At 35.5% G+C, this 26,446-nt stretch overlaps 1 protein-coding gene across 1 annotated transcript in view; it reads left to right on the plus strand.

Annotated features, from left to right (window-relative positions):
- The window catches only part of SPATA17 (spermatogenesis associated 17), a gene marked incomplete at its 5' end in the record, with an annotated part of 85,272 nt that extends 59,418 nt beyond the window's left edge, over positions 1–25,854 (plus strand). The window contains 2 exons of the mRNA XM_008946610.1: positions 5,376–5,511; positions 25,774–25,854. Coding sequence (XP_008944858.1) covers positions 5,376–5,511; positions 25,774–25,854 — 217 coding nt within the window. The remainder of the gene's footprint in view (positions 1–5,375; positions 5,512–25,773) is intronic.
- Between the last annotated feature and the right edge of the window lie 592 nt (positions 25,855–26,446).

Consider the following 26,446-nt stretch of genomic DNA (forward strand, 5'->3'; position numbering starts at 1 on the left):
TCTTAACAATTCAACTTCTATTCGTAACTCTTCCATTTATTTTAATTACTAGCACAGTGTGCAACATTTATTAATCAGCAGAGTCTTTTTAAGTTAAAATACTAAATTAGCTAACCCCATTAACACAGAATACTCCAAACAAGCAGTAATAGGAGAGGTAGTTACTGTGCAAATCGTATTATACATGCGGGTGCTCTAGGGCACAGTTAAGCATGATTACCCTCTTTTGATCCAGTATTCCTCTGCTTCTTCCAGCTAATTTCCACTGGAAATTTACAAAGTAGCGCCTTCATTTTTCCATCTTAATTTTTCTAATGAAGTTCTGGTACTTTATAACACTGGGGATGCAGATAATAAGTCTGTGTATAATTAAGAAGTTCCAGAATTTGCTGCAGAATTGATCTCTTTTACTTCCTACAAGAACTAGACTATGCTTTTCTTTGCCATTTCACATTGTTTCAGACAGGGGTTAAACAAAAACAGCCAGAGGAGTCTTAGATTTACTGGTGTTAGAATAAAGTGATTGATTGTTTAATGAAAATATAGGCATTTAATGTGTTACTGTAGACAATATTTGTAATAATGCACCCAGAGTAAGTTTCTTATAGAAAAAAAATACTGTGCTAAGGTAATCTGAATAGATATAAGTAAAATATTCTGGGTTTATTTTTGTAAATAGTACTTTGATTTTAATATGCCCTCATTATGAAGTAACTAATGGCTGCCCTGCTGCATGCAGTTCTTTTGCTACGAAAAAAACATTGTGCTTCTTCCATTGTTCCCGGAGTGAAAAGAGAGACACTGATGGATTTGATGAAGAAATAACTTCAAGTATAACCCAAATTTGAATCCTTAAATTTTTTTTCATGGTTTATTTAAAGGAAAGAAAAAAAAAAAGAAAATTCACAGCTTCCCGACAGAGAAGCCTAGTTTGTTTGGAGTTAATTGTTCACAGTCTTCTTCAAAGTGGGATAAAATTGTTTTATTTTAATTATATCAAGACAAGAAGGAATTGAATTGCTATTGCATAGAACCAATTTAGTAAAAAATCTAACAACACTATTTCACATCTAGAGTTAAGATTTTGGTCGTATTTTTACTACTAAATTACAAAAATGTACAGTATATAAAAATATTATGAATATTTGAAAAACCATGTAAACAGAACATTTATTCTTGTTTTATGATTTTAATATTTCTTGCTGTGCCCTGATAGTGCAGCATGTATGACAGTCTGGCAGTAAAACTACTGCTATTATTAAAGTTGGGAAAGACCTCTAAGATCATCAAGTCCAACCATCACCCAACACTATGATCATTAAACCATGTCCACAAGTGCCCCGTCTACATGTTTTTTGAACACCTCCAGGGATGGTGACTCTACCATCTCCCTGGACAGCCTGCTCCAATACAACAGGGTAAAGTTTAAAGCATTTCTGGTATCAGGATTACATGCTTGCACTGGTGACTGCTGAAATTTTGCCTCTTGGTCCAGAGAACATGCCGAAGGACCGCTCTTTTTTAAATGCCATTTAATTTCAAGAAGTTAATACCTCTGAACTGTGTCCTGTTGGTAGGTATCATATTGCACTGCGACACTGCTGCCCAGCAGTAAATGATGGACCTGACAAATCCTCCTTCCTGTTTGTGCCAATGCTCTCTCCTCTCACATTGCCACAGATATTAGAACCCAGTACCCACTGCTGCTTCTATTGCTTTGGGCAACCCTGCTGGAAGGCCTTCAGGGTCTACAAGGGCTCTTCTCTTTCCTGCCACAACAGTGAGAGATACTACAATAAAGCAGACAGAATAGGGGGAAGGTAGAGGGAAATGGTAGGTGAAGAATGCAGAAAGAAACATCATGAAGGAGTAAAAATGTTGGGAAAAGAAAGACTAGCAAGATGAAATTGATAGTAGCAGGGAGGTGCAGGGCAGGACAAGTGAAGGGAGTGATTTTTATGTTAACAGCTAATACCTAGAGTATCTTTTGAAATTTAAATACACATCACTAGCAGCTGTCAGGTCCAGGACTGGCTGCCACATTGAAGCTTCTAGGTCTTTTTAGGCTAATTAGGTTCGACATCGTGTGGTCCTGGCAGCAGTGCAGCTGGCCTTTGTTACCAGTGACACTGCCAGCTTCGGTTCTGGTCCTCCCTCAGGTTGTGTATGTGTAATACTGCTATTTCTAGAACCTGAGACATCTTCCCATTTTTGGTTCTAGCTCCTTCTCCCTGCCTTGAATGTTTCCTTTGGCATACCTCTCATTCAAGCTTTTGTGGTGGCTGAAATTAAATATTTTTAATTTTAAAATGTATTTCTTTAGGGAAAGTTCACCTCCCATCAAATCATCAACTTTTGTGAAGGTTCACCTTAGACTGACTATGTTTATTTATTCTGAATACATAATTTAATTCTTCTTTGATCCTGTTACTCCTGTCTCAGTCATATTTACTGAAAACCTGAATTTACACTTAAATCACAAGGAAAATCTGAAATCCAGATGTAAAAATCCTGACAGTAAGCTTTTTGTGGAATAAGACTACTGAGGTCTAAACCTGTGCAGTTGATAATGGCATCATACCATTGTCTGGATTTAATTTTCTTCTTCCATCACTCTCTTCTGTCACATTCAGAGCACATACTGTCATTAATTTTGGGAAAAGCTGTGTCAGGTATATATATATAGAGCTACAGAACACAATACCATTACTGAAGTGTTTTGCAGTGCTATTGCTTTTTACTATTAGTATTGGTTGTGGGAGTATAATGGCTTTTGTATGACTCCCATTAATTTGGTTACCCTACTTAACACAAAAAATTGTTTTAATGTTCTTTTTAATTACTTATTCACATAGAGTAATGAAAATTCTTACTTGCTTTAAACAGACATTGAATTTGTAAGCATGTGATCCTTTCTTGTAGTTAGATCATTATCACTATAAGGATCTGCCCACCCAGCTCTGACAGCAGAACTATAGAGGGAAGAAAAAAAAGAAAGTTTCTACTTTAGACTGCTTTATGCCATTATAGTCAATGATATTTTTAATGTTCTTTCATTTCAATTTTAATATTCTTTTATTGTTCAATGTTCTTCCTCAAAAATTCATAGTAATTTTCTTTTTTTTTTACTCAGCCATAGACATACATCCCAGGCTTTATGGCACATAGTCCAGTTAATGATCTTAAGGGAGATATGCAGCAGAGCACTGAAGATTATGTTTGTGCTAAACAAAATATGGTGGAACACAGATTACTCTGAGTATTCGTTTGCCAAAAAGACAAAAAGGAATGGATCCACAGTAAAATCGAAACATCTATGTGCAAAATTTTATAGGGAAAACTGTAATAATTTACTTTATCTTCTAGTTATCTCAATTTTTTTTTTCCATTTTGTTTATAAATTTTATGGATGTAGCATTCACATTGAATTATGAATGCTATAGCTCAACTAAATTCTATACATATATGGACAAATCCCTAAACTGCTAGCCTTGTCTTCTCAGCTACCCAGTCCCCTGAGAAAGCCAATTTTCTTTCATGTCTGAACAAAAGAAAAATGTACTATTAAAATGCAATTCAGAAGTGATAAAAACTGCAAGTGGAGCAGCCGGCTCACAGCACCTTCGATGTATTCTCTGGGACACTGGGGCTACATTAATTTTTGTGTGTGTGTGATGTCCATCCCATGTGCAAATTAGCATTACAAGTACCATAATCTGTCTTATGTGAGAGTGCCCTTTCCCAAGAGTATACACATGCTACTATAGCTTTGTGTAATTTAAAAATCTGCTAACTCAGTGTTTTTCTTGCACTAACTTTACATGATATTTGTTTGTTATACTTGATAGAATAAATTGATACAGCCAGGAAAATTCTAAGATAGTTTCTTTTTATGAGATAGAAAGAAGTACATGTAATTAAAATCAACCAATCAACCAACCAAAACCAAAACACACTGAAAAAAAACAAAAAAAAAACCCAAACAAACACAAAAAAACCACTTAAACAGTTGATGATGGACCAGTCAGTCCAAACTGTTTTCAGAGTCTGTATCAGCTGAGAGATAAAGAAAGGTATTTTATTCCCCATCTTTATCAAAAACTTGTTTGACTGTGTACACTGGATTCTGAAAAGCGTTCAACTAGGAAAAGCTTTTCATTAACTTCATCTGTTACCATCACAGTTAAAGTGATGTTTTAAACTTCTGAAGCACATATTTTACTTTATAGTAATTTTTCCTGCACGTGCAAGTTGCTTTTTCAGAATACTAGCAATGATAAGCTTAATTCACAAGATTTTACTTTATATTAAAATGCACCTGTTTGCTCTCATAACTATCTTGCAAACTGAAATAGATGGAACTAAGACATCTTTATAGTTTTTTTACAGACTCTTTATACATAAATGTCTTTCACCTTCCTCCGTACAGTTTGCTGTGGAACCTACTCAGAAAATCTGTACCTGTCCATGAGAGTTAGGGACATCCATCTGAAAACCTCTTCCATGCCCAAAGTGTTTAGCTGGAGGTTCATTGTTCATTGGCATTATGTAAGCAGGGAGTCCACCATCAATATGACCAAAGGTGAAAGAATCAGGCTGCAAAAGATTGCTAATTAGGATACAATGATAATGTGAGAGTAAAGTACACAACCTGTATATTCAGAAAATAATTTCTTTGCTTTGGGGCTGCTAATACATGAAAGTCACCAGTACTATTTGTATAAATATCTATCCTGCTAAATGAGCTTATAGTTTGTTTAGCTTTGGTTGACAGATATCAAATGATGCATACATAGTTTAAGGTATAGTAAACACATTTGCCTTGTTTTTTTGCTTATACTGCTGACATGCTTGAAATGTTTCCATCCTGATGGAAGGATCAGGTTGAGGTTATGTATTTGGGGCCCACATGACTTGTATATGAATGCAAGTTCTCCAGAAATGAGGTCTGTGCTTGTGCGTAGTGCACGCCTGCCACGGACAGCTGGCACAGATCTCACTGCCTGCTAAGATCTGAGGTGTCAATATGCAGATGCCAGCAAATTGAACCCTACCCATTCTCTCTTCACACCACATGAGTTGGTAGTGCAGGTACAGCAAAAGTAATAACCTAATAATACAAGTGAATCAAGTTAAATCTTCATACAGAAAACCTGCATTGTAACCTATTGAAACTCTACGTCTTTGTGCTCCAAGTTTAATTTAAAAGCAGCTAGAAGAGAAAGTGCAGTAATGCTCTCAAAATACTGAGAGGGAACATTAAAAAGGTAGTAGAAAATAGCAGGAACATGTATTGATGTAACCTATGGATTCACATCAATCTTGTGGCATCTAGAGTAAAGCACAACTGATTTTTCAATATTCTTGAATTTCAGATTTCTGCCATTTTCTTCATATCATAAAAATGAGAAGTATGACCCATCAATTTATAGGTCAGGCAAATATGTCCAAGAAGCTTATGGAAGTAAACACTTCCGAGAAGTACAGCCTGAGAAGTGGGTATCAGACAAGGTAAGTCACTGCAAAAATTAAAGAACAGTTTACATTTTTAGACTGTTATTGTAATAAAACCAAATTAATTTGTGCCCGATTCAGAGACTGTGGAATCCAATGGAAATCTTTCTAGCATGTTATAAAATCTTATACTTCAAGCTGATGCTTGGGGCTTCTCTTATTCTCTTTATGGTAAGCTCAGTTTGAGGAAATTCAACACCTCTCCCACATACAGGATAAAGATTTAAAAGCCTGATTAAGTACTAATTGGCCATATACATTTTGCAAAAGTTTTGTTTTATCTATATTGCCTCTTTTGATTTAAGAGAGATTGCCTATTTACTCTTGCACATTAAGATAAACCTTTAGAAAATTATGACAAAATCTGATTAAAAACGACAAAATATTTGTTGCTTACATTCTTTGGAAAATTCTAAAAAGTAGTGAAGAGCCATTTTTATTTTAAGCTAGTATCATTAAACTGCTTGTTTTGTCAGTAATTTATTTCTGGTCTTGCAGTGCTTCAAGATGTTATTTTCCTCAGAACATGTTCTAACATGAGTTTGTGTAACGTTTGCATCACTTCTATTTGTGTTAAGTATCATAATCACATTAAAATTTCCCATTACAAGAATAACGATCTCGGTAGAGATGCAGCACAGAGCCACAAAAATTGTTCAGGGACTAGAGCATCACTTGTAGGAGAGGCTGAGAGTGCTGGTACTCTGCAGACTGGAGAAGAGAAGCCTTGGGGGATATCTTATCAATATGTATAAACACCTGGTGGGAGTGAATGAAGAAAGAGGAGCCATACTCCTCTCACATTTATTCATGCCCAGTGACAAGACAAGAAGCAAAAGAGACAAATTGCAAGCATGAAATTCCATGTCAACACAAGAAAAAAAAAAATATTGTTTTTTGTTACTGTGAGGGTGACAGAGCACTGGCACAAGTTTCCCAAAGAGGTTGTGGAGTCTCCATCCTTGGAGGTATTTGAAACCCAACTAGACACGTTCCTGGGTAACCTGCTCCAGCTGAGAAGGGTTGTTGGCCTAGATAATTTCAAGAGGTCTCTTCCAACCTGAACAGTTCTAGGGTTTTGCAAGGTATGGTTACTTGTTTCCCAGAAGTAACTTAGTCTTTATAAATAAACATACAACAAATTCCATGGAATCTTAGTTTGAGAAGTAATATTTTTTAAAATAATTGTTTCTCAAAACTTAAAAAAGCTCAAAGCTATAAAAATGAGGTCAGAGTAAAATATTGGTATTTTAGCATACATTAATTAAATAAATTACAAATAAAAGCACAAAGATCAACATTCAGACAAAAAGATTTGAATTTGTCTTTCAAAAGCAACAGCAGAGGATATGATTGGCTGAAGTCACACAGTGTAAGTATAATATATGAAAAAGATCTAAAGGTCTCATCAGTAGTCGTCATCTTCTCCTATAAAGACTGTTTCTTTTCCAGTCCTTAACAGTTCTTGTTCAGGCTCAGATTATGATATTAAACATTGTAAAGTTATTTATATTGTACATCATATCACACATATAATATAATAAACATAAATTATGGGCTTAGGCGAAACAACTAAACTGACTTTACTTGTGATGTTGGATAGATTTCAAGCTAAATCTCTGGAGGTGAATAGCCGTACACATTAACCCAACATGACACACAGCCTTCCAACCCCAATTCTAAATCAATATGAAGCTTCAATTAGGAGCCGCTTACCCAAACAGAGAGATAAGAGGAGAAAAGCACTATTTATGACCTCTCTCCTGGTTTAATGGGTAATTATCATCAGCAAAAAAACCTTAGAAGATCCACCTCTTCTCTATAGTATAATGGAAAAGGTTCTGCAGGCAGGTGTGAGATCATACTTTTGTAACTGTTAAATTTGAAAGACTTCCCTGTCCCTTCCTTATTTCTAAACTGTACTAAAACTTTGTATATATCAGTGCTATGAACAAAATCAACCTGTTCTAATGAATCATCCCACTGAAGAGTGTGTATCAAAATACTAAAAGAGAAACCAAACAGATATTTTGCTGAATAGTTTTTCTGCTAAACACAAGCATCCTCTGAGTTTCCCATGAGGTGATAGCTACTTATATTACAACTGGAACAGCTGATAACCCTGCCATGATGTATATTCAGCTTCTGACAGTATTCTGCTAGAGAAGTTTCTCTTATCATTGCTGCTAAGACAAAGTACTGCATGAGTTCTTCCGAGGAATCAGTTCAGTGCTTAGGGCATCAGTGACCCCTCTGAGCTGCTGGTACTATCTGGCATTTTTTTGAACTACATGTAAAAAAGTTTTCCTTTGTATGTTCAAGAGCATGTCCTGGGTGTATTTTCCTGAGGTTTTCATGTGTTTATAAGTATGCATTTTAATTCAAGTCACAAAAAGATTAGTATGTAAATTATGTAATTACTTTAGAAGCAAAATGAACAACAATGAAAAATATTGCCTTGTTATAGTTCTTCTGGAAAATGAAAGCATATTAGCATAGAATTCCTCTAAACATAATAATTGTCATATCTATGAGAGGAAAAGTTAATAGTTCTTCTTTTCATCTAGTTATAATCTGAAAAATTTTATCACATTCTGATTACATTTCAAAGAAGTCCCTGAGTTAAAGGAAAAATTGTTGTGTTCTAATTCTTTATTAAAAATAAGCAAGAAATGTAAATACAGTGAAACTGAATGTCGTTAGTTTACCCAGTTGCAAACTACTACAAAAATAAAAACGCCTGCATATTTTAAGTTTAACATAGTATGTCTAAATACCTTGGAATGCCTTTGATAGAATTTGTGAGAAGTATCGATATCAAACTTTCCTAATCTCTAATAATTTAATCTCCAGTGATAGATTCCAATGTAGCTGGACAGTCAGGGATCCAATACACTAACTATAATCTTTCTGTTGTCAAAACACTCACATATGTTCGTTTTTACTGAGGCAGAAATGATGGCTTACAGCTTTTAATCTGTATTGGAATTAGTTTGCATATGCATTTTAGAAAACTGACTTTAATGGCAGCATTTAATGTTTTCTTATTTGCAAAATTCAGGAAGTGACATTTTAAGATGTTCTTTCCTGATAGATTCTTTCTTCTGATGCCTTATTATAGGTGAATTACAGTATGACTGCATCACTGTTTCATTATTTGCACAGACATTTTGGCCCTAAACAGAATTTTATTATCTACAAAGCATAAAAATACCCAGTACTGCAAAGAATTAATTTAGAGAACCTAAGCATATTGCACAGAACATAAAGTTGACCTTTACCGTCTACAGCTTTTGGAATGGAGTGGGATGTGGAACACATCATAGATTTAATGTGGCACAACGCTGTCTGCAGAAACTTGGGTGGGACTGTGACTGCCTGCCCATTGCACCCGATGATTGAATCTGCTGTCACCAGCATCCTGATAATAATGAACATTCAGCTTAACGACCGTGATTATGATTATCATAATTGATGTGCAAGTGCAGTGTGTGGGGATCATTACAGCTGAACTGTACAGCAGAGAAACATGCCTTAGTTATGGATGATTTTACTTTTATGCATTGATTGGGATAAAATATGCCTTTCAAGTTCAACAGGCCAGCTTAATATAATTTTAGGAAGATTTCTACACATATGAATTAATGATTATGAGCTTCTGGCAAAACAGTCATTCTAGCTGTTTGTTTTGAATAGTTTCATTCCATTAATAATGGGAAATAATTAAATAATTAGACATTGTCGAGTGGAAATCACTTATAAAGTACTGCCAGAATTAATCAAATGTCAAGTTCAAATATTTCTGATTGTCAAGACCTTGCATAGGCTGGGAAAAATAGCCTTTTAATTCACCACCAACACAACTCTCTTTTGATGGAGCAGTAGAAATTTGGCTGTAGTCAACACTACTGGCATTTTCACATTGTATTGTGTGGCCATTAGAGCAGGCAATAGTTGTTCTTTATATAAATTATATCACTTTCATCTTTGTCACCAGAGACAGAGAATTACAGGCTTAGATTCAGCCAGTGTAGATGAAGGCACAATCAACAGCTTCAGTCAATTTTATTGGACAGTGATGGTCTTTAGCTGAGATTATATGAAGTTGCAGAAGTACTTAAGTTGTGACATATACAAGACAAACACTGGTGTTTTTATGTATTTTAAGCTACAGTTTATATTAAGAATGTTACTTATACATAAGTATAACACAAAGTACAGACTTTTGTGGATTTACACTAGGTGTAAATTTGGCTCTTTGTCCAAGAACTGGCTGAAATTTCCTTTCTGAGATAACAGAGATAACAGATGATGGAAAAAAATTACTGATCTTTGAGTTGTTTTCTACCATAAAGAAAATGATAAGGATGAAACGTTTATGAAAGTCTCAAATGCATAATTCTTCTGCCATGACTCCTTAGAAAGTTTGTGCTTTCTAAGATGCAATGGAGAATCTCCTGTGTGTCCAAGGATTTCATCCTATCTTATACAGTCTGCTGCCTCTGAAAATTCTGTAACCTTTGTGGTTATCATTGTTGCTTACATTATGGCCCAGGTGGAATCTCATTATCAGGTAGGGCCCTAATTTCTGGATGTGTGGGAAGAAGGGCACAAGGAGGATCTAATATGACTGAAAAATGTCTGTGCCTTAGGAATTGAGTGTGACTCTTCTACATGGCAATGGCAAACCCATTTTCTTCCATATTCTTCTGAGGTCATTGTGTCCTGTGGATCCACAGCAAATTTATCTTTGTATAGTATTACTGCGAGGGTAAAATAGGGCAGGAGCAGGTAAGTGATGTGTTCTCTTTGAAAATTAGTTTCATTCCTTGTAGGACCAGCAATATGCTCATAACAATAATGTGTCTAGTGGATGATGTCATTATGTGTCAGAATTTCTACACACACTATTCAAGCTTTTCCATCCCTCGCTATTCTGAAATTCATTTAAATTTCACCTTAACTCCATTTTTCCTAACTTTGCAGTGATTTGACTTGAGATGGGTATAACATATGTGTGAAGCTTTAAACATTTTCTCTCTGAGATTTTGACTCCATGAAATTTTTTTTTTTAAAAGAAATGTGCTTGTTTTCATTTTAATTGGGTAAAAAGGATTACACAATAATATTTTCTAATACATCTCATGTGCATCTATACTACCATCCTTATCACATGTTTAGGTTGTATATTAGGAAAAATTTCTTCACAGAAAGGGTTATAAAGCACTGGAACAGGCTGCCCAGGGGAGTGGTGGAATCACTATCTTTGGAGGTACTTAAAAGCCATGTAGATGTGATGCTTAAGTGACATGGTTTACTGGTCACCTGGTAGTGCTGGGTTAACTGCTGGACCTGATGATCTTAAAGATCTCTTCCAACCAGAACAATTCTAAGTTTTAAAACCTTTAAGACCATGTTTGCTAGTATGCTTTTTGACAGAAGTTACTAATATACAATGAGAAGAGGCAGCACATCTTTTGAGTATAAGAATCTTAGTTCCCTAATCCAACTGCAATGTGTTTTCCTGGGCAATGCAGAGCTGACGTAATGTGGCAGCCAGAAGTGAGTCTTTTTTGGGGGAATTATTAAATGATCTGTAAGAGTTTTCTTGTTACACTACCAGTTTCCTCACGAGTCATGTCAGGTATGATAAGGGTTGTTGCTAAAGTGCTAAAGCACTCCAGCAATCCCTGGCCAATGACATGGCTTCTAAATGATTATTGTTGCTGGCAGAACTTGATTTATCTTTTCAGATGCTCCAAATGGACCCTTAATTTGAGTTATCAGCTGTTTCTAAGATAAGGCTGCTTTCCACCTCTTTTTTCCCTACCCTGAGTCCTGCACCAAACCAAGGTCCTACAACAATGTACCTTCTACAATTCATGGAAAATCTATCTTTTGTACCTTGTAGCATATAGTTTATGCTCTCAGAACAACTATTGTGAGTTAGAATGCTGCTGTATCTTCATGTGAAAATGAGCTTGGGTAATTTACTGTCTCCATATAGGGCAACTCCTGCAGCAGCAATAGTCTGCAGAGCTGGCAGCACCTGCAGCTCGGGAGTTTGGCTTCTTGGTTAAGTGGTACAAAAGAAGAGCAGTGTTGCCTGATGTAATATCACAGACTAGCTTAATAAGCAAGTGGTCTCTGAAGCTGGGTAACAAGAACTGTCTTAAAGTAAGTTTTGCAACTTCTGTGTATTTTGCTTTTTTAAGTAAATGTCATAATGTACTGTTGAGAAGCAAATATATTAAAAGAAGCAGGAGTATGTCATATCCAGCAGTGGGGACACCAGTTATTACCGCTCATTCAGAGGACTACAGTGAAATAGCTCTCATTATAAAATGTACACATTCAGTTTTCCAGGAAAGTAAATGACAATTTCCACTTTTGACAGTTGACACAAGGTTTTTCCAGATTCCTTACTGAATGACTGTGTCATTTACAGAAATACATTTTCTTATGAAGATCACTTTCAGAGCTCCTGTTGGAAAAGTTTTTGAGCTGTAGATTGTTTCCTTAGAGAAAATCCTTAAGGTCACCACTGCTGTGCTGTCTTTGAAAAATGTTACTGTTGGTATAAGTATGCAAAATATTATTAACTAAGAGGTCTCTTTCGAATTATTTTCTTAGGTATAGAAGGAAGGTAAACGCTGTGAAGCAAATAAAAATATACAAAATGTGTCCCTGGCTACTGTTTAACTAGATGCAGAAAAGAATCTGTGGATAACTGGAAGACTGAAAAGACAGGCTTGAAAAACTGCTGAAGGTTACTGATGAGGTCCAGGGTCAGATTTTGAAGGAATACAACACAATAGTGACTGAGAAGAGTCAAACCATTCAGTTATTTGCATAAGAAAAGATACTGTCACCACTCTTCTAATCAAATCCATTCTAGTGGTTATTTGTAAGGGTTTGTCAGCAACTAGTTGAGTATTTTACAAAACCTGATTTTCACTTCTCTAATTTCTCAACGGGAAAATGCAGTCCCTTGATGATGCTCCAAGGCTTTGAAGAATAAATTGATTCGAAAGAGAAAATTAGATGGTACTTATTATACTGTCTAACTAGCAATCCTGTGTCATTTGTCTGTCAGATGATAAATGTCTTGCTTTGCCTACCTTCCTCATTTAATAATGTATGTTGGTGGCATGAAAGAAAATCTTGCTTTAAGAGCTAACTTCAATATTTCTTTGAGGGAGATATATGTATGTTTTAACTTTCTAAATATTTCCCTTTGTGTACATTGCTTAAATATTTTAAAACCTCTTGTTTAATTGGAAGCACTTTAGAAATCAAGTATCTTGATCAATTCTTTCAGTACATGCTTATAGTACATTACAGTAACTTGTGGAAGAGCTTTTAAAACCAAAAAATAATAAAAAAAAATTCAGTTGATGTGGAAACTAATAGAGTTTGAAGAGACACCTAATTTGTTTATATTGTTTTTAGGTGTTCACTATTTTGATATTATTTTGTTTGTTGGAATTAAATATCCTCTCACTAAACACCTTGCCTTTTGATGGCAATTTTGGATGGGCTGATCAACATTCTTGGAATTAAGTAGATTTATTTATATATCTCACAAACATAATGTATTTCAACTCAATTCTATTTGCCACAATATTGAATTAGAGGCTATATTTTGAAGTAACTTAAAATTCTTTATGAAGCATAGTTGTAAAATCAAGCTACTTTGTCTTTGATAACACTCACCTAGACCTTGTTTGTGCTGGTTAAATAGATTTGAAATGAAAGTAACACAAAGCTTTTCATGATCCCCTTAGAATTACATGGTTCATATAGCTGTTGAAAAATGCAGGTATGAGAACTGATCCTCAGGACATAATATAATTGAGATATATCCATTGAGCTAGGCTAATTTGCATCAAGATCTGGCCTCTAATGAATACGATCAGAATGTAGATAAATGCTATTTAGAAAGAATGTTCAAGAAAAAAATTATATTATCAATTTTTATGGAAAATAGATTTTTTTTTTAATCTGATCTTTAAATGCACGTTGCTGGTGAGTTTTCAAATTGAAGTCTAAGATCAGCAGTACATATTCTGGAAACTTCTTGCAACAGATACACTTAGGACTACAGAATGTTGCATCTTAATATGATACCTGAAAGACATATTTTGTTACACTGATCCATTATGACTGAAATAGTTGTATAACTTGTAGTGTTATTAATAACTATATTGGTTCTGGATGGATTCTGAGAGATTATGCCAAATATAGGCCCAAGCTGAGAGAAAGAATGCAAGTTTTTGTTGCTTTGATGGTCTCTCCAGAGGGGAAGAGTAGACTATTCTTGGAGCAGCAGAACTTCAGTGCAGTAAGGTGGGTTTTAGAGTAAATGACATTCTCTGAATAGGAAAAGTGACAGTAAAAGATAGCTTTGTGCACTTATGTTCGAGTGAATGAGAGACTGTTAAGTAACACAGACTGCTTGTTGTCTTAATGATTCGACATAAGGAGCTACTGCTTCTTTCTTTAAAATTTCTATCATGAATCAGCTCTGAACTCCTTTGCTCCATTTTAGATAGTAATATGATATTCACTCTAGAATACACTTTAGTGTTTATTCCTTTAATGCAATGAAATGCTGTTTTCAACATGCCCTTTATAAACTCAGGTTAAAAGGATGTTCCACAATAATAGAGACAAGAAGCTATGTTCTTTCTCGTCTTAAAGTTTTTGTTGATCTCAGCTTAAAATACATAGGGAAACTGAAAGGCATATTCACACAAGGAGTTATTTATGAGTAACTGTATTACCATGTGTTAATATTCTAGAATTAGAGTTATGGAATTATTCAGGAATAACCTTTGCACTTAAAATTCAGACTTCACTTCCACTTAAATAACCTCACAAACTTTGATGAGTTAATGTAGAGAGGTAATAGCACCTAACGCAAAGGGGATAAGATACAAAGGCTGTGATATACACAGTATCTGTTTCACAACCATATTGCTTTTGTTTTCCATAACGAGGCTGAGTAGGAATTTACATTTTGACTGTGATAACAGGAACCAATAATATTCCCAGCCAGTAGCTTTGAGTCATGTTAGGATCTTTCACTTCTAGTTGTATGAAGGAATGACGACATAAGAGCTAAGTGCTTATCATTAACAACTGAATACCCTGCTCTTCTTTTAAAGTATAACTTATGAGGTATGAAAGTCTCAAACTTAGGTGAAAAAAAAAAAGAAAAAGAGAAACAATAAAAAGCTTGCACACTAACAGACTTTGTACACTAATGCAAAGCCACTTGATTGAGCAGTGTAGTGTCAACCATGTCTTTCTTCTAATGCTGAAAGTAATGCACATAGACAGAGTGACAATCAGAGTACAGCCTCCCATCAGCTGTAATTAATCTTTTAGTTAACAGAGACTAGAAAAGCTTCTCATCAGCCTCTTCTGAAGTCTGAAGCACCCTGTTTTTTGATGTTTGCATTCTGAGTAAAATTGTCCCCACCAGTTCTAACAAATTGAAACACCAGGCTAATTATGGCAGCTAATGAAGTGTGTGGAATGGTCACAGCTTGTCGTGAAAGTGTTCCTTCAGCTCAGATTAGAGTTTCATCAATCACTTTTTTAAACTGATCCAGAATTGCTTCTGCCCAGTGCTTGGCATTTTTAATGCTGTTTCTGTAATTGGTTTTTTCCCCAAAGCTTAGGCGATTTTTTGAAATATTACATTCTCAGGACAGGACTTACAAACTCCAGTTTATAAAAAAACATTTCATTATCGTCTCTATCAGCTGATCAAGTCCTAGAAAGCTAATAAAAGAAGCAGAAATATAAAATTTGATATATTGCTTTTAATCCAGCTAAAGGTAGCAATAAAGCATATACACATATATGTATATGAATCATTATTACTGTTTGCTGGATGTATACTGCAATCTCATGAGACATGGTTTGTGGGCTGGGTGTTTCAAATCCCAGTGAGAGACCTAAATGAAATGAATGAGCGGGTCTTAGCTTATTTCCTAGTGGATTGTGGTCTTCCATATATCACTCAAAGAGTTTGGCATGATTTGTAGTTTTTGCAGATGCCCAAGCCCTTGGCAGGAAGAAGACCAAAATGTGTTGCTATTTAAAGAATTTCAACACTTCAGGTCAAATCCAAAGTCCTCAGAGAAGTATGGGAAACTTTACAGTATAACTTATACTGCTACTACATTGTCAATGAATAAATTAGCATATAAAACATTGTAAAAATTCCTAGTTCCTGTTCATTTATAAGATATGAAAGTGCTCAGCCATACATTCGACATTCTGCTTAGACATTAAAGATAAAGATGTTAAAGAAAGTTTAAGGCTAAATGCTTTCCTCAACATGGACAATGGAGTGTAGAATTTAGTTTGGAAGTTATCCACCTGAAAATGAAATAATCTTTTGCTTATGTACTATCATAGAATATGTTTACATAAGTTGTTACATTTAATATATATAACATGTATTCATATCTGAAATAAGACAGCATGATTTCAGTTCTTGAAGTGTTGAACAATGTATTTTTTAAATTTGTGCTAATATGTGTAATCATTTCATTTTTTCCCAAACACTGTTGAATCTGTTTGGCTGTAACTATCAACTGTCCCTCTCCCTAAAGTTTATTAATCAGCAGTAGTTTGACAAAACTAACTTCAAATCCATGCCAGATGTCATCTGTGGCACCTGAGTGAATAATCAGTGTTGCTGGTGCTATCCCTGAACTGTATCAAAGAACGAGTGTATTCACACAAGAAAAAAGGTGCCATTGAAAAATGAAGAAAAACATGACACACACAGAAGATAGGTTATCATATATAAATAAATAAGACGGAAAATAAAATAGCAATAGGTATTAACCTAGGAGCTATTGTTCCAGTTTTATTGATTAGTGAGAACATTGGTGAACACTGGATAGGACAGTTTTATCTGCTGGACTAGACAGTTTTTCTAGTGTTACCTGATCTCCAAAGTAAGCTGCCTGCAAAATGAGAAAGGCCTTTTTCTGTTTGATTGTTTAAATCACTTCTGAAGGTAGCTTATATTTACAAAGCAGGAAAGCTGTTTTCCTCCTTAGCTTTCATCACTGGTGAATGAACCTGATGAAAGTGCATTCCATCTCCACCTCCAGTTCACCAATGAGGACATTAAATGAGACATGTCCCAGGATAGCACCTGAGCTTCCCGTTAGAGTACAAACCATTCATTGCAAACCTTCGAACCTGATATTCCGGACAGTTATTCCATCTATTAGTCTGCACATGCAGACTACAATTTACCAATTTGGTTAAAAGGATTCTCTGGGAGATTTTGTTGATAGCCTCGCTAAAGCTCAGCTAGACAGCATCCGCTGTTCTCCTTTGATCTGTGTATCTACTCATTTTATCACAGAAAGCAATCAGGTTTGAAAGCATCATCCAGAACAATGTCAAACCAGATAAAATCTAATTGGAGTACTGTTTTTGCTGCATATGCCCAATACAATGCAATCAGCATGTATTTTTTTGTTAATTGATTCTAAATTATTGCAACTTTTTTCAAACAGATACAACTTAACCTGATAAGATAAAAAAATATTTTCACTTGAGGATTTCAACAAAGAATTTTTCCTCCTTACTCCTACTGGCATCATTTTGGCAAGCCAGAGATAGTAGCAACTTGATCTTGGCAGGTTAAACATTTTCTGGCTTTACTCCTGTAGGTTAAAAGTCGTTCTGAGTTTGTCTTGGCATTCAGTACTGGGCATTGGCTTATTTTCAGCTGGAAACAGAATGTTGTGGTTGAACAGATTAGAAAATCAAAGGGGCAGCTTATAAATGGCATAAGTCAAGATACTTATCCCTAAGTGTGTTATCCTCTAATACAAGTCCTGTTGTTAGCTGAATATGTGTGATAGACAGGACAAGGAGTTGGTTTAAAAATACTACTATGATAAAAGCCCTGTGATAAAAATATGCCCTCTACTTTTTCATCAGATGTTTTTAAGACTCTCTATATTTTTTTTTGTCCACAGGAATGTAGTGGTAGGCATAGTTCCACCTCAGATTTAATAACTCCATAAAAGGGTTATGTATTACTCATCAGTGTGCTTTCATACTTGACAATGTTATTTATACATCTTAAATAAATTAAGATGAACACCTACTTCCCTCTTCAAAAATATTTTGTTACAATAGCCTGCAAGAAGTAGACATCTGCATGACAATAGCAAATAAATGCCCTCTGGGATTCTGAAAACCTACTGAAATATTTCAACTGTATATTTGTTGTTTAGCCCAGATTCAGTAAAGTTCAAGGGTATCGAAGTATGAAATAGCTTGCAGAGAAATTCACATTTGTTTCTTAATTTAATTTACTTGTAAAAAAGGACTACATTAGTTGAAAAAATAGAATATTATCTTTGGCAATTTTGGTTCAAATACAGACTTTCAGAACAGAAATTGGGACATGTTTCTTAATAATTGGCTAAAGTACAGTACAGCATGGACTGTAACTTTTTGTTTCGCAAATTCTGGTTTTTTATTACTGATACTGGCTCTGAATGTGTCTAAAAGTACCTGAAAAGTGTCTACAAAAAGGTGATTTAATCTTTTTCAGCAGATTAGTTTTAAACACATAAATATATTAATTATCTGAACGGTTATTTATAAAAGAGAATATATTTCTTTTTAAAGCATTGTAAAGCTAGTACATGTTTGGAAGAAAGGAGCAGACAGTGTCTGGCTTGCAGTTCATCAATAAATGGAATAAATGAACTTAGAGGGTACAGCTGGGAATTCCACCCTTCCTTCCCCTTGGGCAACCACAATGACTGCAGGGTACTAAGTAAATGTAGCAAATGCAAATTTGGACCACAAATCTTCATTGCTGGTTATATTACACATGACAAAAAGGACAGGCTAGTTTCAGATCTCAGGTTAATTTTCAAGGCAGTACTTACTAGAAAAAGTCATTCACTGGACCAAATCTTTCTCCTTTTTTCCTTTGTCCTTGCACAAAACTTCCATCAAAGCCAAGCTATCATTTGCCTTTGCTTGTGAGAAAGCACTGTAAGAGTTGACACATTTGTAATCCTTAATGAACACAGCTATTGTAAAATATCTTATTCATTCAGAAATACTTGTGCTTTCTGTGTACAATGGCTCAAGCAATTGAATTCTCAAAAGCATCATTATTTGCTGTCATATCATAGCTTAATTTGTGCAGCTGTGGAAGGGTACACTGGGATATGCTATTGTTCCTTTGTCCAAACTGCTTCTAACTGTGCAAGAGCAGAAACAGGCTCTTTTCAAGGCTAGAAAACACCCTCTCCTACCTTGCACAGATGAAGACAAGAAGTTTTAGAGCTTGACTTGTGTTAAGCAGTTAACTCCAAAGAACAAATTAGCACAGCTTAGCTGCTGAGCTAAGAAAGCAAATTTCAGTAAGCACAGGTTCGTAGCAGAGCACTTCCTCCTCAGAATATTAGAGAAAGGGAGGAACAGAGTTATAATTTCCATATTAGCCTGGCTGTCAAAGAGAAGCACATGCTGATGGGCTGCTTGTACTGAACACATCGTGCAGGAAATATCTAAACGTGTCTGATTCTCTGACCAGTGTTTTTTCAGACCCATGAACCATAATTAGAAATCTTTCATATTCCCTAGCAAGCATTGTTTGAGTTTGGTTTACTCATTTATAATTCCAAAAGATTAAATGTGTAAGAGTCAGTGATAGTTATACATCTCTATGAAAATTTAAGTGCAATAATAATGAAATGTTTGTTACATAAATTAAATAGCAATTAATATTTTCTCTTTCTGTTTGAAAGATAGGATATTAAAATAGTGTTGTTAGATTTCCAACTGTGAACATAATTTCCTAATTTTTTTGCAACACATTATCATCATGTCAATAAAAGACTGAAACTAACAAGTAGAAAAAACTTGCCTGATGCAAGCATAACACAGAAGGTCATAAAGTTGCCTTTTATGATGGCTATACGATACCATTTTATTTTAAGATCTAATAGCAAGTTGATTCAAAGGGTAAGACTTGCACTTGCAAAGTCATTAAAGCAAGTAGAAAATTGCCTTCTACTATAGTCACCCAGTCTGTCTAAATCAAAGAGTTTTATTGTTGTTGATGATGTTTGCATTTGCAGGAGGTAATTAAGGAATGAGTTAGACACCACACTCAGATCCCTCAAGCTTGTCAAGAAGAACCATAAACTTCACTTGCAAAGAAAAAGAGAAAAATAAAAGCAGGCAGTTTGAGAGGGAAATTGCAGATAATACAGAGAAATAGGATTATAACTTTTTAGATCAGTTTGACCACTGCTGTGTCAAGCCACAGTATGGAGAAGCTCATAAGTCTTCACAGAAGCACAGTTTTTTTCACAGCGCTTACTCAAAAGAAGACAATTAAGAGGGTTTAGAGTTGTAGCATTAGGAGAAAGTTGAAGTAGGACATCAGTGATGGCTCCTTGTTCTCCTCTGCATTGTGCTGACAAACTGATTAGGGAAAAGTGTAATTCTACCTTTTTCATCACAGCAGTGGTCACTTGTCCACTGTAGCACAGGGAACTCCAGTTAGGCACGCTTCTCCCTGGAAGTCAATACCTCTGCACTGACACAGTAAGATCCAATCCCTAAGGCATGATCCAGGCTTTTATTATTATTTCTTACTTGAAGGGGCTAGTTGACCCAATTGGTTAACACATTAGCTTTTCAATTTTATAGCCTTAAGTTACAGAAGACCTATTCCTCATTTTTGGACCACAGAGGAAAGGAAAATTGGCAGTCTGTGCCCACCAGCCACGAAAACAGAGTTACACTAAACAACTGTGTCCTGAACTTTATGGCTAATTAGCTGTTGAAACTATGCCCAAGAAATAGGTTCTGTTACTCATGGGAAGAAGTGTGTAGCCATTATTAACGTCCCAGCTCATATCTCTCCATAGGTCTTATGAACAGTGCTGCTTAAAGAGACTAAATGTACAACAGGGAATTAAAAATTATAGTACCCCTTTCACTGACTGAAATATTGTAAACTTGTTTCACTGGGGCCAGGATTGGTGTCAATGTACTTTGTGTGAAAAGTGCAATAGAAGCATTAGTATTTGACAGCCCTGGTTGAAATAAGTGAAATTAATGGAGCTCTTTTCATATACGACAAGGCCATGGCACCCCTTTCATGCTGCTTACAGACAGAGAAAAGTCAATACTTTTTTATTACTTGATGCTGACCTACATTCTGCACTACAAGTGCCAGGCCCACTAATTGGTTTCAGTTGTGAGAAAAGTTTGCCCCAAAGAAACACTGGAGCAGATAAATCAATCTTTTTTAGGGTAGCTTAGTGGGTTTTGAGCACTTGAAATGACATTTGTGTTGTATTGACAGAATGGGTTGTTGCACTCATTTTGTCATGTCAGAAGGCCCTATACTAGTTGGAAGTATAGTTAACCAGTATTGATAAATTTGCTAAGAATAAAAGTTAGCTGGATCAACATTCTACTTGTCTAACAGCTTGGCATTTCTATTTTGCTTCCTTGTTAAGAGACCTCCATGGCTATTAATAGGTCAGGAGGCTTACTATGACAGCTCAATTTAAAACTCTAATTTTACTATTACAAACATTAGGATCATAGGGAATACTTAAATGTGACCACTTAGTATTAAACAGAGGGGGTTGTGGACTATGACTGTACAGTGGCACTTGACAGTTCCGCCTGGTTTTCAAATGAGGTGTGCACATGAGGTGTCTCCCAGCTTTGTGGGGAAAGGAAGATTGCTCAGCGAGCTTACCCTACATTAAAGACATAAATACCGCATGGACATTTATGCAGAATTTCCCATTGCATCTTCTAAAGTCCTGCTGTGTAGTTATGGATGTTGGTTTCAAGCTGAGGAAAAGTGAGTTTTCTTCCCTGTTTTTACTATTCAGTAGCATGAAGATAGAATTAAGATTCTAGCAGCTGTGTGCACTTTTCAGTTATTCTCCCTGTCATTGATCCTTAACACAAGTTACATACAGTTGTAGGTCTCTATAGGAGCAACACATATAATCCCAGTACTACAAAAAGTTTTTAGAATCCAAAAATTTCATGGATTGGTTTGCCTTTTGCATAGCACGCGGTGTCGTGGTTGACAACATGCAATAATACACTGTCTTCAGTATTGTTAGATTTGCTCAGAAGAGGACTTGGTGCTCTGAATCCATGCTATAGCTAGAATACTTTTGATTAGAGAAGTTATACAATTTATCTTTGAAAGATCTTCACATGCTATTTCCCCAAACCCACAAAGTAAATCTGCATTCATACAACCTAATGCGACTTTAATTTCCATTTATGCAACCAAATCTCTATTTATGCAACAAAATGAAATTTTGTTACAGAGATACTATTGAAAACTTTAAATCAGATGTTTATTGTAAACTTATCATTCCAAGTTTACCACGTGCTCAGTGGCTTCATAATTATTACAGATTTGATAGTTTTGCTATAGGAATTACCCAAAGTGTGTATGCACAAGCTGAGAATAAATGGTCATAGTGGTACTTTCTGGCATTAAAATCTGTGAATAGATCTGCTACTGCTGTTTGCCTATCCTTGCTTTGGTCTGAAGGAGTTGATTTTCTACTTCATTACATTTCCAAGAAGATACTTAATAGTAATTCCTATCTTATTCCAAAGTGCATTTTCATATTACAGGAAATTGTACAGTACTTTCAAAATTGTTTGAAAAGAAAGACTGTTAGTGCAAATTTGTCACTAGAATACGCAGGAGCACATTTTCAAAGGTCTTCAAGCTGATATGTAGATCTACAAGGTCTCTTTGTTTTGCCAATGTTGTTTGCACATGGTCTGTATTTTTATCTATGCCTGCATATTCAGATGTAAAATCTCTTTAGAACTGACTTTAATAACAACATTCCAAAGATAAACTATGTGAGCATTTGGCATGTCTAATCTATGACATCAGAGTGTGCTGACTGAGACAAATCTTTGGTGGCTTTATGTCACCTTTTTGACTCCACTATTTAGAACTGATGAGCAGACATGACAGTCAGGTAGTCAAATATATTGAAAAGGTCCATAGGTCTTGTTAAGCTCTGTCAGTTGAACTTGAGTCACTTATAATTTACTCGAGTGAAAGGAGTCAAAGCTTGACAAGTTTAAAAAGAAAGTGTTATATTAACTCTGGTTGGAAATTGAAAAGTAGATCTCGGCCCTTAGAATTACAGGTCTCTGATGCTGAGAATTACATGTCATGATTTAAGAATACATTTTTGAAAAATCCCATAATGCTCAGCTGCATGCTTCTAGGATCCTGAGACTGCAGAACTGCAGGGTCAATCTCACCAATATGTGGGAATTCCTATTTATACACTAATTCATTCCAGCTACCAACAATGAGGGATTGACAGGGAGAATAATTTTGAAGAAGCCTGTTTTTCTCCATATGCTTTTGTTCTCACAGCTTCAAAAGGATTATCTATATAACTTCACAAATTCTATGCTATGTAATAATCAGCTTAAACTCCAGATGATCCTTGTGGTTTACCAGAATCAATTGGCAGTGCATCGTTGTGCTTCACTGCATGATTTCAACCTACATTTTACCATCAAATTAGATAAAGATGAGAACTTTGCTTCCAATTCCTTTCCCTTTATGCTGCTACGATGATACAGACTGTCCTCAGTGCTGTGAGATAGATCTTCCAAATCCAAGTGGTAATTTCAGGCCTTATTTCCCATGCTATTGAAACCTGATTAAAATCTGTGTCTCAAATACAGAAATGGCTGGAGTTCTTTTCCTAAAAGGATATTTATATTTTACATGTGTGCTGTGCAACATTTATTTAGTACAGATTCTAAACTTCTGTAATTAGTCTAACTGTAAAGCCTGCAACACTTTTATTTTTCCATCAGACCATGCGATGTTTCCTAGATGTGGTCAAACATAACTGCTGTCGTCATAATCAGAGCCAGTTGTTTAAATGCCCAGTTGTGAGCATCTAGTGAAATAGCTTTAAATAACAAGATAAACAGTACAGCTGCCAACCCAAAGTAATCTTACACTGAGGGGGCGTGTGGCACAGAATATTTCCTCTTTGTCATTTTGATTTGAGTTTGAAGCTGGACCTGGGCTTAGTTCCAGCTCAAAAAACTGTTCACTTCAAAGGCTCCTAAATCGTCCCAAGGAGCTAATTTTGGCAGCCAATTGTTTTTGTTTGGCCAGGCATCCTAATAGCAAAAGCCGTCTGCTCTGGCAAATGAAGACCTCTTCAATGCTCAGATTTACTGTTCCTGATTTTATCCTGATGCGCAGGATGTCTCCTCATCTCACCCCAAGTTCACTCCATTTTTTATTAAACTCTACCTAACTCTCCTGGCATGTAAATTAAAAATATACTTCCTATTTTCAAAATGAAGGATACTGTATTCTGCTCTGAATTACTGCTTAATCCTAAATTATAGCTTTTTCATCAGCTACAGCTGTTTTGTTTTGTTTCTTTCCCATTCCCATGACCAATATTAGCCTTGTGAATTTACTAAATTAAATATAACTAGCTTCACTTTAGAAGGAAACTATTTGCAATTATGCTGGAGTTATAATAATATTTATTTTAATAATTATATGGACAACTTTTCCTGTGGTAGGAAAGTGCTTATGATGCCAAACACACACGGAAAATTAAAACACTGTGCCATTCTTAAAGCAGAATTTGAAAATATGCAAATAGGCTGTTTCTGTTAGGTAAGATACTGAGCGGTACAAGGCACAGAGAAACATTAAAAATTAAATCTTGTGAACAGTTATGAATGGGGCAATACTCACTTGCATACCACACAGGAAGTATTTAATTTTGAATGTATGTGTCTACCTTGCTATTTTAAGATTTATGCACCTGAATGATGGAGGAATCATACCAAGTAACTTTAATTATGAGATGTAAGAAATTATATGGACACAGTTTGGCAATATGCAGTGCAGAAGAAACTCACATGGGCCGTGTCAGTGTTTGCATGAAGCTTGCTAGAAGTCATAGTTGCTTGGTCGTTTATGGAGATTCAGCTGAACTGTGGTCTGTAAAGCGGCTAAATCTAAATTATCCAGGGAATGGTAATTCTGCTTCATGTCACTTTTCAGGAAAAAAAAAAAAAAAGTTTTATTTCTGTTTTTAAGAGAAAACCAAACCTTTCTAATTGTGAAATGTATTGAAAAGGTTAAAAATTTAGCTTTTATTCACTCATGACCTCAGACATTTTCTGAAGACATTGCATTCCCATGCACTTTCACAGAGCATTGTGTTGAAAAAAAGAAAACAGTAGGAAGTGTTCACACCACCTTCTGTCTTAAAAATTAATCATGAGGTCCAGGAAAGCCAATGGTTTTTTTGTGGCATTCTACTTTTGGAAGGGGAAAATAATTTAAATGCAAAACTGTTCTAAGTATTTCAACGTCAAGAAAATAATTTTATTAAGAATGTTTAAACCTTTGGTCTCAAATACCATGGAATCATTTACCATGAGCATTTATTAGGAAGAAGCTAAATCAAAATATTGTGTAGAATACTTAGCTTATTTTACTTTCTTGTCTGATGACTGTATTCACACTGTATTTTTAAGGCACAAGTTCACTTGCATTTCTCTTATTCAATTTAAATTTGTAGGCATTTGCATTTAAAAAAAAAAAAGTAACAACCTAGAACTGTTCCTGGAAAAAAAACATATTCAGGAGTCACCCTGCTTGTATTTGTCTACCAGAACTCCTAATAAATTTGTCGTCACTACTATTTATTTAATATTTTTCATGGAGCTGGTTTAATAGCCATGTTTTAAAGTTGACCAAGGTAGAAAAGTTAAAATAATGCAAGGATATCTTGCTATCTTTAATCTGCCTGGTAGCCAGGGAGGATGATATAATTTTGTATACCATGATTTGCAAAGGACTATAAAATCTATTTTTTGGATCACGGAATTTTTGTAGTGCCTAGAGTTACTTGGAGTTTGAAACACGTATTTGCTTGTAATTAAATCAGTTGATTCTTGTGCTCTTCTTCAAAGTAGTGTGTATATAATATAAAAATGTATTTCATACACATTATTTTGCATAATTTGCATTCTAACTCGTAATGACATATAACTAGAAGACTATATTTAGAGCTCTAAAATACCTAAAGAAAAGTATTTTTTTTTTAAAAAAAGAAGTTAAAACCTTGAAAGAGAAACAACATTTTTTGTCTCTCTTTTTTTCTTTAGGACTTTCAGACAGTGTTACCATCGATTGCTCTCTTTGAAAAGTTTGGAAAAACTTATTCCAGAGCTGGGCAAATAGTGTAACTGTCCTGTAAACTACACTATCTAAGATACCTGGTAAGAATCAATAAATGTATTTCAGCAAATGCACAGCAGAATGTTGACTGAATGTCCCATAAAGTCTGCTTTTGTCAGACCCAGGAAGCACAAAACTAGCACAAATCACAAAGCTCAACACTGACAACAAACATCTGGTGCCAGGGCGCACATGGGGGCCGAGTGGAGGTTCAGTGGTCCGTGTCCTTGAGGCCCTGATGGGGAATGTGGAATGCAGTGGAGTCTGCTTGCCCCATTCTCCCACCTGGCTCATGGCAGTTGTCTACTCTCTGCAGGTGAAGATAAGGAAGTTTTGTGCTAATTACAATGAATAGTTGTCTGCCCACAGCCCCATCCCCACATTTTGAACATCAGGAACAAAGAAAAGATCTAAATATTATTCCTTTTTGGACCCAGTTTGTGGGATGAGAATTCAGCACCAAGTCATAGGGACAGCCCAAGGGGTTTGTTCTCTTCGCCTCGCCCCAGCAGGGACGCCTTTGGGTAGGATTTGCAGCCTCAGCTCGACCAGGTGATTTTTCCTGGGGAGATTATTATTATTGTAATTGCAATTGCATTT

This window comes from Merops nubicus, unplaced genomic scaffold, assembly GCF_000691845.1.
Source record: "Merops nubicus isolate BGI_N331 unplaced genomic scaffold, ASM69184v1 scaffold13400, whole genome shotgun sequence".
Lineage (NCBI taxonomy): Eukaryota > Metazoa > Chordata > Aves > Coraciiformes > Meropidae > Merops > Merops nubicus.